The sequence below is a fragment of the Delphinapterus leucas genome, chromosome 20 (genome assembly GCF_059928025.1).
Source record: "Delphinapterus leucas isolate spDelLeu-1000000601 "Yukka" chromosome 20, BTC_Dleu_Yukka2, whole genome shotgun sequence".
Lineage (NCBI taxonomy): Eukaryota > Metazoa > Chordata > Mammalia > Artiodactyla > Monodontidae > Delphinapterus > Delphinapterus leucas.
This window is the reverse complement of record NC_143148.1, coordinates 60,629,905-60,643,994: the sequence shown is the minus strand read 5'-3', so window position 1 is coordinate 60,643,994 and position 14,090 is coordinate 60,629,905. Positions and strand designations below refer to the sequence as shown.

General features: G+C 53.7%; 1 protein-coding gene and 1 non-coding gene across 2 annotated transcripts in view; one reads left to right on the top strand and one right to left on the bottom strand.

The window, feature by feature from the left end:
• SPG7 (SPG7 matrix AAA peptidase subunit, paraplegin) overlaps window positions 1–13,830 on the bottom strand; it is a 31,277-nt gene extending 17,447 nt beyond the window's left edge. The window contains 5 exon segments of the mRNA XM_022582885.3: window positions 396–535; window positions 2,775–3,016; window positions 9,992–10,081; window positions 11,380–11,482; window positions 13,618–13,830. Coding sequence (XP_022438593.2) covers window positions 396–535; window positions 2,775–3,016; window positions 9,992–10,081; window positions 11,380–11,482; window positions 13,618–13,800 — 758 coding nt within the window. The 5' untranslated portion in view covers window positions 13,801–13,830.
• Window positions 11,703–11,809, top strand: LOC115802541 (U6 spliceosomal RNA). Its single transcript, XR_004023000.1, has one exon. It is a non-coding gene; the product is annotated as a U6 spliceosomal RNA (small nuclear RNA).
• Window positions 13,831–14,090: the final 260 nt, after the last annotated feature.

Sequence of the window (14,090 nt, the reverse complement as noted above, 5' to 3'; positions counted from 1 at the left end):
ATGGCCTGTGACCCGCTAATGAATGTGCTCCCACCAAGGAGTCCGCAGGCCCTGCCGCCCACAGGCCCTGCATGGTCTCTATGTCTCTCTTCAGCACGGAACCAAGAAGTTCCACTGGACACCCTGCTTCTCCCTTTCCTGCCTCATCTTCCTGTTTGCAGGCAACAGCAAACCCAACCTGGGCTGAATTCGGAAACACCACACACAGCGGAAGTGGTGCCTAAAAGTGACTCCAAGCTGGCCCACCTCATGCCACCCCTCACGTGCCCGCCTCCCACGAGGGACTCCAGCTCACTGCAGGCACAGCCAGTGTGAGATTTTTATTGGGGTTTGTTTCTCACATTACAAAGTCAAGCCTGGTTTAGTTTAGAGGCACACAGAAATGACCAACCTACTTTCCAAAGAATCCCGTCCGCTTATAGGAAACCGGAATCCTGTCCTTGCCTTCGATACTCAGCTCATCCTCAGCTGCTCGAAGCTTCTCTTCAAATCTGTCGATATTCGCCACCTGCATTCGGTACATCAAGGCCAGCCGCTGGGGGCAGAAGCAGAGGGACCGCGAGAATGATGCACAGGTCAGACCACTGACCCTGAGGACAGAGAACGGCGCCCCAGCCACAGTGTGTGGACAACTGCAGGACTTCAGAAGCAGAGGCCTGCCACTCAGAAACCCCCTCCACATCTACGGAGTTTTCGTTCTCTCAAACACAATTACAGTGACACGTTCACAAAAAAGCATTTTAAGCAAACGAAGGGCAGCACGTGCGTCTTAAACTCAGCACCCGGATCGCACTCCGCTGTGAGGGCACAGCAGAGCCTCGGCAAGGAACCCGCAGTGCTGGACCAAACCCACAGTCACCCTGAGAAGGGTCCCTGTTTAACCATCGGCCGGATCTGACAGTCAACCGAGTGCGCTCCTCCGTCCTCAGGCAGACGAGAGACTAAGGAATAGGGAGCAGGCGGTGTCTCCCGGAAGCTGGTGGGACAGTCTCGTCACCTCCACCCCAGTCCCACGTCAGTCATGGTTCTGGCAGCCGGGCCCATGCTTTCCAGAGTTAAACTGTTCCAGGCTCAGATTCTAAGCACACTCTCGGAATCTAAAGGGAGCAAGCTGATTTCCCCCGCTCTGAAGTCTCTTGAAAGTCTTGCGGGTCAGGCTCCACTTTGTAGGCTGAGAAGGCCAGATGGAGGGGCACACAGGGGACCCACCAGTCACAACCAAGCTTTGCACTGGAACGCCTCTTGGCCTTAGTGGCTGGATTAACCTAACGCACCCCAAACACTTGGTCTGAACTTCATCGATCCTTGATCACTCAAACACCTGCCCTGGCCAATTTGGATGGAAGGGAAAAACGTAGAAAGGACCCTCTTACTATTTCAACATCCAAAGGCAAAAGGCGTGATCCCAGAAGCCCCTTCAACCCCGCGCCTGTGAAGCCTTCTCTGATCCCCTGGGCCCCTATGAGCCGCTGCAGCAGCAGCCACCAGGCCCCTCACCCTTGGGCCGGCAGCGGCTACCATCGCCCCTGGCCTCTCAAGCGCACTGGAATTTAACTTCTACGATCTGCCCAGCTGTGAAGAGGGAGAGGCTCGCAGGGCTGGGCTGCGCCCACGGCCGCGCTTGCTCGGGCAGGATGAGCCCCCTCACCCCAGCACCCACGCAGCCCAGAAGCAGAGCAGCGCCCAGGGCGCCCGCGGGGCATGCTCTGGGGCACCGTGTGAGTGAGCCATCAGGGAGCAGGCACTCCGCCCACAGGAGCAAACCTGGGCTCCAGCGAGCAGAGCGAGTGCAACCAGAAAGCCCTGTCTCCTGGCGTGGAGAAAGGTGCCTGCTTTTCCCACTGTCTAAACTGTTAACAGAAGATGGGAAGGATGCTAAAGTCAGGATCCTTGACTGGATCCTGGATTAAAAGTATTAACACAAAAGGCTCTCAGGCCAGTATAGAGGCACCTGGGAAACACAAACAGGATAAGTGTGTTAGAAAATATTCTGGGGGACTTCTCTGGTGGTGCAGTGGATAAGACTCCACACTTCCAATGCAGGGGGCCCGGGTTCGATCCCTGGTCGGGGAACTAGATCCCACATGCATGCTGTAAATAAGAGTTCACATGCCGCAACTAAGGAGCCCGCCTGCCGCAACTAAGACCCGGTACAACCAGATAAATAAATAAATAAAATATTAAAGAAAAAAGAAAATATTCTGGTATGGATGTCACCTTTCCAGGGCCTCAGGCTGGTGTGTTCCTGGGGGTAAATGAGAGGGGTCGGAGATGGGAAGGCAGGCGGGACAGTGACTCCTCCTCACAGGAGGGTCTACACAGCAGCCCTCCTTGCGCCCACCCACCTGCTTTGCTGGGCGTGTCTCCCCCTCCCTGACGCCCAACCCTCTACCTGGCACAAGCCTGCAGCCTCCCCTCCCCCTCGCAGGGCCCCTCTCCTCCGCCCCCTTTCTTTCCTGCTCCTGCCCAGGGCCGGCCCTTGCCCACTGGTCTCTCAGCCGCACACTCCGGCCCCAAGGGGTTTCCACCGGCACAGCCCCAGCCCCTCCCTCCCCCGCCTGCTGGGCTCCAGCCAGCCACACACCGGGCAGAGCCTGGACGCCCGCTGCCTCCTCTCCCTCAGCCCAGAGCCCCTGTCGCCCTCCCACCTCCTCTCTGCACAGACCCCGCTGGGACCACACTGCCTCGCCCCCTTCTCAAAGCCTCCAGGCCTCCTCCTTAAATCAAGACACTCACAGCTTGCTCTAAGCAACCCCGCCAGGCCCGGTACTCACAGGCCGCCCGAATACCACGGCGCCGGGGTGCAGGTACACCTCCACCACGTCGCTCTCGGGCACCACCTGCACCCGCTGCACCTCGCCCTTGGCCAGCATCTCGTGCACGAAGTCGCTCCAGGAGATGTTGCCGCCGCTGGAGCCGAGCGCATTGAGCAGGCTCATGACCACAGCGATGACAAAGAGCGTGCGCAGCCGCTCGCGGTACATCTGGTCCTCGCGTTCCCGGCGCCGCCGCGCCTCTGTGGGGTGGGGGGGAGCGGTTGTAAGACCAGGGCGGAGCCCCCGCCCCTGCCCCGCCCCCCCACGTCAGGGGGCTCGACGTCCCCGCGCCAGTGTAGCCGATGCTTCAACACAGTGACTGCTTACACGCCGTTCAAGGTCACCAACATCCCATTCCTGGGGTCCCACCTGCTGGGATAACATGAAACCATTTTTAAAGTCAAAAGCCTCCCAGGACCAGCGCAGCTCCACAGTGACGCCACATCTCACCTACAGCACGTCTGCCCAACTACGACCCTCGCTGGCCTTCCAGGCTCGACCAGATACCGACCCATCCCCAGTGCTTGTGGCTCACGCCCAGGTCCCTGCTAACAACAGCCTCTCCACCACCACCTGCCCTCCCCCAACACAACCACCTGGGACTGACACTCAAGCGAGCTGCACAGCATTCATCACAGAAACACTGGACAAACAGCACACTTCGAAGTGTGAAACAGAGTCTGGAGACCCGCTCTTTATCAGAACCATGACATAAATTCCCCCTATTCACACCTGACACAGGAGCTCCTGGGGGCAGCACCTCCCTCCGGCGCACAGCACAGATGGGAAAGAGTCCCAGCAAAGGCAAGGCCACAGTGCTCCTCCCACCAATCACACAGGGGCAGGGGCTGCGTCTTACTGACACGGTGCTGTGGACCCAGCACTTCACATGGTCTCACTAGCCCACTGCCCTCCAGGAGCCCACCTCCCCAGTCCTTGCACCCACCGGACACCTCATCCACACCCCAGGAGGCCCTGGAACAACCCGGCCTCGCTCACCTGTGCAGGGTGGGCCCATCCTTCCTAACACTCCATGCAGCTTTTGCAAGACCTGCAGTTAACAACGCCTTTTGAGAAACGCGTGTACAATTCTTCACCAGTTCTGCCCAAGACAGACCTGTCTCAGCAACCAAAGCTTCCACCGTTCACTCACCCTCCCCAGAGGCCATGCCAGCACACACAGCAGAGCTGGCCATGGTCACCTCTCCAAGGACAGACTGTGGAGGAACTCAGGGCCCCCTGCCCTCTGCACAACCTGGAGGTGCAGCCACCCACACACACCACCTGCTTCTCCAACGGGCGGCCTGGAGGAATTCGAAAGCATTTTAAATCGGTTTAGAAACCTGAAGCCTGAGGGACTTCCCTGGTGGTCCAATGGTTAAGACTCCGCGCTCCCAACACAGGGGACCCAGATTCGATCCTGGTCAGGGAACTAGATCCCACATGCTGCAACTGAAGATCCCGCGTGTCGCAACTGAGACCCGAAGCAGCCAAATAAATATTTAAAAAATAAAAAATAAATAAAAGGAAAAAGCTGAAGCCTGAGAGACCGTCACAGCAGCCATTTTGAAAACACGAAGGTACATTTCAGGTATCACCCTATCTTACGATAGCTTACAACAGTGTATCCGATATTTCAAGCTCATAAAGGTGACCACTTATTGTGATTGTGGACAGCAGATTCATGTTCTCAGGTGAGAAGCCGCCTCTCTCAAATATTTAACCTTCAGCCTTGCTAACAACCCAGTGGGGGGCAATCAACCCTGGCAGCCGCACTGCCCGACAGACCTGCCGCGCCAGCCTGAACTGGTTGAACTAGTTCTATTTCTGAAACTTTAACATAAGGAAACCAAATGTAACAAAACATATATCCGTAGTACTGATCAGGTATGAGATCATGAGGGCCGCTCCAAGAAAGACAACGGGAAAACAGTAAGGGAAGATACGAAAGTGAGACATAGGATCGGCTAAACAGATGGAAGCCTCTTGAGCTCTAAGAGATGAAACAAGATCTGACCCTGAGACTCTACATAGAAAAGGCATGTGAACGCTCTGGGCAGAAAGGACATTCCCTCCACTCCGAAGGCCCCCTGTCTCCTTCCCACCAAGTCCATCATCCCCACAGACTCGGGGACACGAGGCTGCCGACTGGCGCCTCTGCCTGTGCCCTGTCTGCGGAGGGTGAACCCGCCTTCGTGAGCACAGCTCCTCCCGCCGGCTGCTCCTCGTATATCCAGCTCACGGAGAGCTGAGGGTCACCCCAAAATCTCTACTGCCTGGGGCACCCAGGAAAGGCTGCTGCCTCCTAAGCCGTTAGACTGTCTACCCGCTGGACAGCAGCCTGCGGGACCGCTGGAAAACTATGGTCCCACGAGTCCTTCTTGGGGGTCGGAGGATGCCAGCTGCTGCGGTGAGTCACCTGAACCAGCCACCTGAAGACAAATGAACGAGTTACGACGCTGCTGAACGTGCAGGAGACCACGGCAGGAGCCCTCCAGGTGTTCACCCCAGCCGTGAGCACCGTGCCGTGAACACTGGGAGGATGCGGTGATACCCCGGCTCTCGTTAATACCACCACGGGGCTGGTCCTGACCCTCAGCCCGGAGAGAAACCTGAAGATGGAGACGAGGTGCACCTCACAGAGGATAAAGGAGCACCGTCCACAAAACGTGTTCTGGAAATGCCAGCCATCGCTGTTTGTTAACCTTTCACGACGAGGTAACTGTAGGCGCCACGTACTCGTGAGAAGTAACAGAGGCCCCTCTTCCGCATCTACTGGGCTCAGGGCCTTCCAACAGTCAATCTGACAAAACCAGGAACAACATCACAACCCAAACGTGGACAATACTGACACAGCCACCCCTTGCGACCCGCGCTCCTGTGTGACTCTAGTTCTGTGCCATTTCACCACAGGTCAACGTCTGCGCATCCATCACCAGTCAAGCCACGACAACTCCATCCCTCCGACCGCTACTCTGTGCTCCAGCTCTGTAATCTTGGGTTTGGAGAAGCGAACGTATATAATCTCTCAGGACTGGCCTTTCTCATTCAAGGCTCTCAGAGGGCAGGTCTGAGCGGGACGCTGGGCTGTGCTGCCTGCATGCAGTCCACAGAGCTGAGAGCTCACGGGCCAGTCAACTCCCTCACAGTCCAGAAGACGCCCTCATGGAAAAAAAACCTTTGGTTAAGCAAGCAATTATCGTCTAATGCAAATATAACGGACATGAACTTTATCCCGCTTTCTCGAGGCAAGCTACAGTTCACCCCAAAATGAACAAATATACAACCAGCACATGAAGGAGGCGGGGAGGCGCAGACCCGGCCCAGGGCCGCCACCTCATCAGGTGTGCGCCAGGCGTGCAGGTGTGCGGCACGGGCAGAGGGAAGGAGCCGGCGCGACCCTTTCTCCAGACTGACTCTGCCTCTGGTCCCCGGCGCTACAGTGCCCGATGGTAACTTGTGATGGGATTCAGCGGGGGGAGCACGTGTCCGCAGCCACGGCAGGTTAGAAGCTGCAGAAAGAAAAGTGGCCATGGCCACTCCTCCCAGAAATCAGTATCCGCAGGACCATGCACCAGCTTGACCGACGGGACACCGGCCAGGCAGACGCAGAAGCTGCTCCGACCCACCTATCTTCTCCTTCTAAGAAAAGGCTTTACCCGTTTCAAGTTAAGGAATGGTCCTCTCTATTTTCTCCTAATTCTTTTCCAATTTTGTTTTTTAAATTTAATGACTCAATCCACTCAGAATTTATGTTGGTATATGAAATGAGAGTCTAATTTAATCTCCTTCCAAACAACTAAGCAACGGTTCCAAACCATTTCTCATACGATCCACCCTTTCTGCCACCGTGGGAAATGCCACTTTAGTTACTTGCTAATTCTTAGACAAACTAGACTCTGCTTCTGGATTTCCTACTTTGTTCCATTAAACTACGTGTTACTGGACCCAGCATTGACTTGTTGGGAGGAAACAACGTTCACATCTGCCAGTATCAGCCTCCTCAGGGTTTCTCTTCCGTATTTTCTCATGAAGCAAGCCCTCCCCTTCCTCCTCCAGCTCAGAATGTCTCTGAAACGAATGACACACTTGAAGACACACCACATATCTCAGAACATGAAGACACATGTGTTCAAACAATCAGCTTTAAAGGAAACTATGATCTCGGTGATAAACTACAAGTTATTACTATCGAAGTGCTACTTGCCAAACGCCGAGCAGAGGGCACCTGACTGGGACCTCCTTCAACAGTCAGGTGCCTACAAACCTCGGGGAAAGCTGGGACTGCCAGCGCTACACCCCAGGAAGGTAGAAGAAGGAAACTCTACAAAGTAAATTCACATGGAAACGTGTGGAGTAAGAGACCTGGAATTGCTGACAAAACCAATGAAACTGTAGGAAAAATGTAAAAACATAATATCAAAAAAAATTGTAGGAGGGAATTCCCTGGCCCTCCCAGTGCAGGGGCCACTGGTTCGATCCCTGGTCTGGGAACTAAGATCTCACATGCCGCACGGTGCGGCCGGGGGAAAAAAAAAAGTGGGAAAAATAAAGAAAAATACCCATGGTCAAAGGTCATGCAGTGAAATGCTTAAAAATGCATGAGGGGGACTTCCCTGGTGGCACAACGGTTAAGAATCCGCCTGCCATCGCAGGGTACATGGGTTTGATCCGTGGTGCGGGAAGATCCCACATGCCGTGGAGCAACTAAGCCCGTGTGCCACAACTACTTAGCCTGTGCTCTAGAGCCCGCAAGCCACAACTACTGAGCCCATGAGCCACAACTACTGAAGCCTGCACGCCTAGAGCTCACGCTCCGCAACTAGAGAAGCCACCGCAATGAGAAGCCCACGCACTGCCACGAAGAGTAGCCCCTGCTGGGCTTCCCTGGTGGCGCAGCGGTTGAGAGTCCACCTGCCGATGCAGGGGACACGGGATCGTGCCCCGGTCCGGGAAGATCCTACATGCCGCGGAGCGGCTGGGCCCATGAGCCATGGCTGCTGGGCCTGCGCGTCTGGAGCCTATGCTCTGCAACGGGAGAGGCCACAACAGTGAGAGGCCCGCGTACCGCAAAAAAAAAAAAAAAAAGAGTAGCCCCTGCTCGCTGCAACTAGTGAAAAGCCCGTGCACAGCAAAAAAGACCCAATGCAGCCAAAAATAAACAAATAAATAAAATAAAAAAGAAAAATACCCATGGTCAAAGGTCATGCAGTGAAATGCTTAGGAATGCATGGGGGTGGGGTGGGGAACTTTCCTGGTGGTCCAGTGGTTACGACTCTGCATTCCCAATGCAGGGGACTCAGGTTCGATCCCTGGTCACGGAACTAAATCCCGCATGCCGCAACTAAAAGATCCCACATGCCACAACTAAGACCCGGCACAGCCAAAGAAACAAATAAGTTAAAAGAAAAAAAAAAAAAGAATGCATGGGGGTACTTCCCTGGTGGCGCAGTGGTTAAGAATCCGCCTGCCAATGCAGGGAACATGGGTTCGATCTCTGGTCTGGCAAGATCCCAGGTGCCACGGAGCAACTAAGCCCGTGTGCCACAACTACTGAGCCTGCGCTCTAGAGCCCGCAAGCCACAACTGCTGAGCCCACATGACACAACTCCTGAAACCCGCGGGCCTAGAGCCCATGCTCCGCAGCAGGAGAGGCCACCTCAATGAGAAGCCCGCTCGCCGCAACTAGAGAAAGCCTGCGCACGGCAATGAAGACCCAACACAGCCAAAAATAAATAAATAAATTTATAAAAAGAAAAAAACAAGAAGAGCCAAGTCCCCTGGGGGCTTTCCCCCGGGGTGATGATGAAGGAGGCCTGCAGCACACACACTGCCTGAGCCTGCAGCCAGGAGGTCGACAGCCAGAAACGTCTAATCTGAACCCAGCCAAGGGCACTATGGGAGTCAAGACCAATGGAAAGTTACAGCTCCTCTCAAGGTAAACGAAGGGGCCGCCAGCGAAGGATGGACATGAGCATCAGGAAAACGCAGCCCCTCCTAGAAAGTCGAGCACAAGGGGCTTCACCCCATAACCTGTGGGCTCTGGGGCCGAACCTCCAGACCCCCAGCTCCTGAAGACGTTTCTGGACCAGACTAGGGAGGAAGGTCCTCCCCACGGTTACCAAAACCTGGTCGGGAAGCCGTCTTGTTCCAACTAAGCTGCCAGGGTGGCTGCGCCCTTCTGGAAAGATGAGGCCTGGGGAACGGGACCAGTCTGTGTGCAGCTCTGGTGACAGGCCCGGGGTCCGATAAAGAAAGCGTTTCTCAGGTGCCGTCCCCCCTGAGGCGTCTGGGGCTCACAGGAGCCTGGTTCTGAGCATGGCTGGCCTTTGGGTAAAGTACCTCCTCCAGGGCCCCCGGGCCTCGGGTCCCGCACCGCAACCCTCTGCAGCCACGTCAAAATCAGCGCCACTTCCCCACGCACGGGTCCCTCCCTGGACCAGGCAAATCAGCGCCACTTCCCCACGCACGGGTCCCTCCCTGGACCAGGCAAAGAGCAGGCATCCAGCGTCCTCGTATGTAGAAAGGGCCAGTGACAGGGTCACTCTGAAGGGAGAGTGCACAAATCAGTGAGCACAGTGCTAGGCACGCTCCAACCATTCCTAAGGCCTAGCGAGTTCCATGTGTATCAGCTGCCTGCAGCCAGCTGTCATCTTAGAGGTCAATTCAGTCCAAAGTTCCCTTTTCATTTCCCTCCCCTTCACACAATCATCGAGTCCTAATTCCAGAGTCCAGAGGAGACTTGCAAGTGAGTTCGCTGTGCCCCGGGGCTTGGGGCCCCACTCCTTCCCCAAGGCCATGCCCCGTACCATCCTGTCCTCTGGGGCTGCTCCTCAGGCCTGGAGGCAGTGCCAACACCAGTCAGGTGTGCACGAGAGCGGGGCTTCGGCCGGGGAGTCCTGGAGCCTTCCTCCCCCAGAGCTCTGAGTCCAGGGCGGATCCGAGGTCCACCCTCTCCACACAGAGCACAGCAGCCCCACCCGCCTTCAGGCACTCTGAACAAGGGACACGGGTGCTGATGATGCCGTCCCTAAAAGGATGGGCAGGAAGAACCCAGCAACTGCATTAGGGACGGGGGCCAGCTGTGATCCTAGGATGGGCTTCCTATTCCTTAGACTAGAGCACACATGTGCAGACAACCAAGGCAGGCAGCGCTTAAGATCTGATGGATATACCTTCGTCATCTTCAGGGCTCCTCCCCTTGGCTTTATCACTGCCTTTAGTCTTCTGCTTCCACCTTGAGGTGTTAAAGTAGTACGTGCCTCCTACAAGGAAGAGGGAAAGTGTTTAACAACAATCAGGCTTGCAACTACAGGGGAACCCTCAGGAGAAGAGCGTATTCCCAGACAACCAAAACAAAACAGAAGCTATCTGAAAGCTACGTGCACAGGATCTAGAAGCTGGGGTAATCATTCTTACTCTAATATCTACTCATTGTAAATAGTGAACTACTTCAACTGAAGTAACTGTTTCTGTAATTTAAATTAGCCAACGTGAGGGAATAAAAATGATGAACACAGGGCTTCCCTGGTGGCGCAGTGGTTGAGAGTCCGCCTGCTGATGCAGGGGACACGGGTTCGTGCCCCAGTCCGGGAAGATCCCACATGCCGTGGACCGGCTAGGCCCGTGAGCCACAACAATGTCCCCTGCGTTGGCAGGCAGATTCTCAACCACTGCGCCACCAGGGAAGCCCCTGACATGCAGTCACTTTACATGAATTTAAACAAATGAACAGCGGCAAGCGGCTTCCGCACGATGCAGCAACAGCGGCCCGGGCCACCACCTCCACCCAGACGCGCCCCAGACCACTCCTCACACCAAAGGCTCTGACTTGTCCAAGGTCTGAACCAACCACTGCTTAAAACGGGGGAAGGCGTCTCACAACGTGACTGGGCTGCACCTTTCTTCACACACATTAAGAGAGTCACAAATAAAACTGCCTCGATGTCCACCTGACACGGGGGTGTCTGGAGGTGACGGCTATGCCACTGGGGGCACGTGTAGGCTGCCATGACCGGGGGTGGGTACGTGTAGCAGTGGGAGATTTCACCTTCTCCCTGTTCCAACTGAATAAAGGGGGGAGTAAAAGTACAGGTGTCAACCCTTATGGTCCTTTGACCTAAGATCAAAAGAGACAGCCGGATGTCACAAGATCTCAATAAACGGTGCGACTCCAGTGTAAAAGCACATTATCTGTAGGCTGTGTTTACTTGCCTTCTGTACGTAAGACATACACAGCCAGTTTGCAGCTCCTTACTAAACGTTCCTGGAGTTGGCTACAGCACATGGAAAACCTTTGTCAAGCAGCCCAATTATTACCAGAATTAAAAAGAAAAAAGAGAGAGACAACTCAAAAGAAGCAAAAATGGCTCGTTCAGACCTCAGACAAATTTCCTCCTCATAAACTTCATTTCAGAGCATCTGAGGGCTCACAGTGAGTAGCAGCCAAAGGTCCTCTTCGCGATTTCGTTTTTCTGATGATGTCAAACAAGCAACATTCTCTGAATTTACTCACAAATGCCATAGGCTCTGCCTGTCACTTCTGTCTTCAAAAGATACACACCTAGAAGTTTCCAGAGTCCGACTGGATTCTGGACGAGATGCTGTTTCACCAACAATCTGCTGACCCCTTCAAATGTAGGGGTTAGCAGTCGCCACTGGAAACTCTGCAAAGAGCGAGACAGAGAATCAATCCCACCAACACCACAGCACACCAGGCAATGCAGACTAATTCCCTGCTGCACAGCCTTTCCTAAAAGCTCTGATATTTATTTACTTGTAATATTAACACCGTCCTGAAATGTGAAGCAATAGTCTGAGCATTACTGCAAAGTTTTAACATAACATCAAAAGAAAAAAACAAACAACATCAAAACCTTAAAAGCAGTGCTTGCTTCGGCAGCACATACACTAAAGTTGGAACGATACAGAGAAGATTAGCATGGCCCCTGCGCAAGGATGACACGCAAATTCGCGAAGTGTTCCATATTTTTTGGACTTGAGGACACGGGGAGGGGAAGGGTTAGGTGGGACGAAGTGAGAGAGTGGCATGGACATATATACACTACCCAATGTAAAACAGAGAGCTAGTGGGAAGCAGCCGCATAGCACAGGGAGATCAGCTCCGTGCTTTGTGGCCACCTAGAGGGGTGGGAGGGAGACGCAAGAGGGAGGGGATATGGCGATATATGTATACATACAGCTGATTCACTTTGTTATACAGCAGCAGCTAACACAACAATGTAAAGCATTATACTCCAAAAAAGATGTTAAAAAAATAGTTTAAAAAAACTAACTAAAATAAAATGGGGATGTTGATAAAAAAACAAAACAAAACAAAAAGCTTAAAAGCAAGTGAGCAAGTCAAAGAAATGCTGAACTCAAGGTGCGGAACACTGGCTGCCATTCTGTGAGCCAAGGCTCACAACCGTCCTGCAGGACCCAAGGAGCAAAGGCCACAGTGGCTGCCCAAACCCATTGCTCCCCACAACTCCAGATGACTATTCCTTGTAGATTCCCAGGCAGCCCACCAGTTTCCCGCCTGAGTGTGTTTTATGTTACGGTCAACGGTACATCTTAGTTTCTTCTATCTCCGTGGCGGCAATTTCTTCATTTCTGTTTTATTTACTTATTTATTTTTAATTTTTTTCCCTTAGTTCATCCTTGGTCTGCTGTTATTACAGAGAAAAGTAACTCCTTACCAAAGGAGTATGTTACATGTAATTTCCTGTTAGCAGCAGGTTAAAAATTCCTCGTGCACACAATTACTGTCCCATTTAATTAATACTACTATTCTTGGCTCAGTGATGACCAGGAGGCATATAAGGGAGGACCATAGAGTGTGGACTGGGCCCAGTAACTGAGAAACGTCAGCGTGTTTGATCGAGTGGGGGAAAAAAAGTCATTCTTCAAAGTCAGCCCTAAACACTGCTTGTTTAAACCAGATGATTTTGTTTTATCACTATTATAGCCACTGGTGAGGTTATCTGTTTAGACTTCACAAGTATGTGTGAATTGCCTACTTCAGTCCTTATTTATTTCATTGAATAATCAAAGAATCTGATTAAAAATAATAAATTATGATTTTCCTTCTCAATAGAACTAAACAGCAAAAACAAAAACAAGTGTAATGCAGCTATAGCTGTCCTCAGACTCAGGAAAGGTGGCCAGGAATCTAGAATAGGATTATGATATGAAATTGGTTCTCAAGTTATGGTAAAATACAATAACAATAATACATTATAACCTAAAATGTGAGAGTCGAGGTCCTAAGAGAGGGCTAAAAAGAATCGGCGAAAAAGGCTGATTTTTCAGCTTAGAACTTAGGGTCTTTGTTTTCAGAGTGAAATGTTAACATTAACAGTGCCTGGAACACACCCTTCACACAGAGGGTCTATGAATTTGAATCCATAACATGTCAAGCTACACGACAAAAGTAAAACACAGTTGCAAGGTACTTTGCTCACACGAAAAACTTTCTGACAGCCCACTTCGAGCATCTGGAAGGTGCTGGAATTCATCTGGGTGGGATCTGATCTATGTGAGCTAAGAGTTCTCTGCCAGAAACTGATGAAACTCTTACTCGATTCAATTTCAAAACGCCAGGAAGACGGGCAGAAAATACCAACACACGAAACAAAGACTAGAAAAGTCCAAGCAGGAACTGTGCGGCCTCGCCCCCCGCCCCTCCCTCGGGCTGCCCGCCCGCCTCGGCCCCCGCTCCTCCCCCGGGCTGCCGGCCTGAGCGGCCTCTCGGACGACGAAGACCCGGCGGCGGGAGGGCATCTTCCCCGCACATTACCTGCAGGACTCGGCCTCCAGGCCCGATGACACCCATGAGAGGCCTGTGGACAACATACGGCCACCTCCACCCGGTCTTGGCGGAGCTGCCTGGACTCCAGCCAGAGTAGGGGCCCCGCAGCCGCCCCGGCCCTGGCCCCGGACCCAGGCGGAGGGCCCGCAGCAGCAGACACGCAGCCGCCATGTTGACTCAGAAACGGCGCCTGCGCGGTCGGGGCCTCTTCGGGGCGCCTGCGCGGTCGGGCGGGGCGGGTTGGGGCGGGGGGGGGGGGGGGTTCCTCGGAGCGCCTGCGCTGTCCGGGCCTCGTTGGGGCACCTGCGCGGTCAAGCTTGCCAAGCCTCGGTCCCCTGCTCGCGGATTCCGGCGCCGCACGCGGCGTCAGCTGCACACCTAATCCGACTGGAGTTCTCTAGCGGTTTGAGGTGCCACCTTGTGCGGAGCGCCTCGAGTAGAGCTGAAGCCAAGGAGGGCAT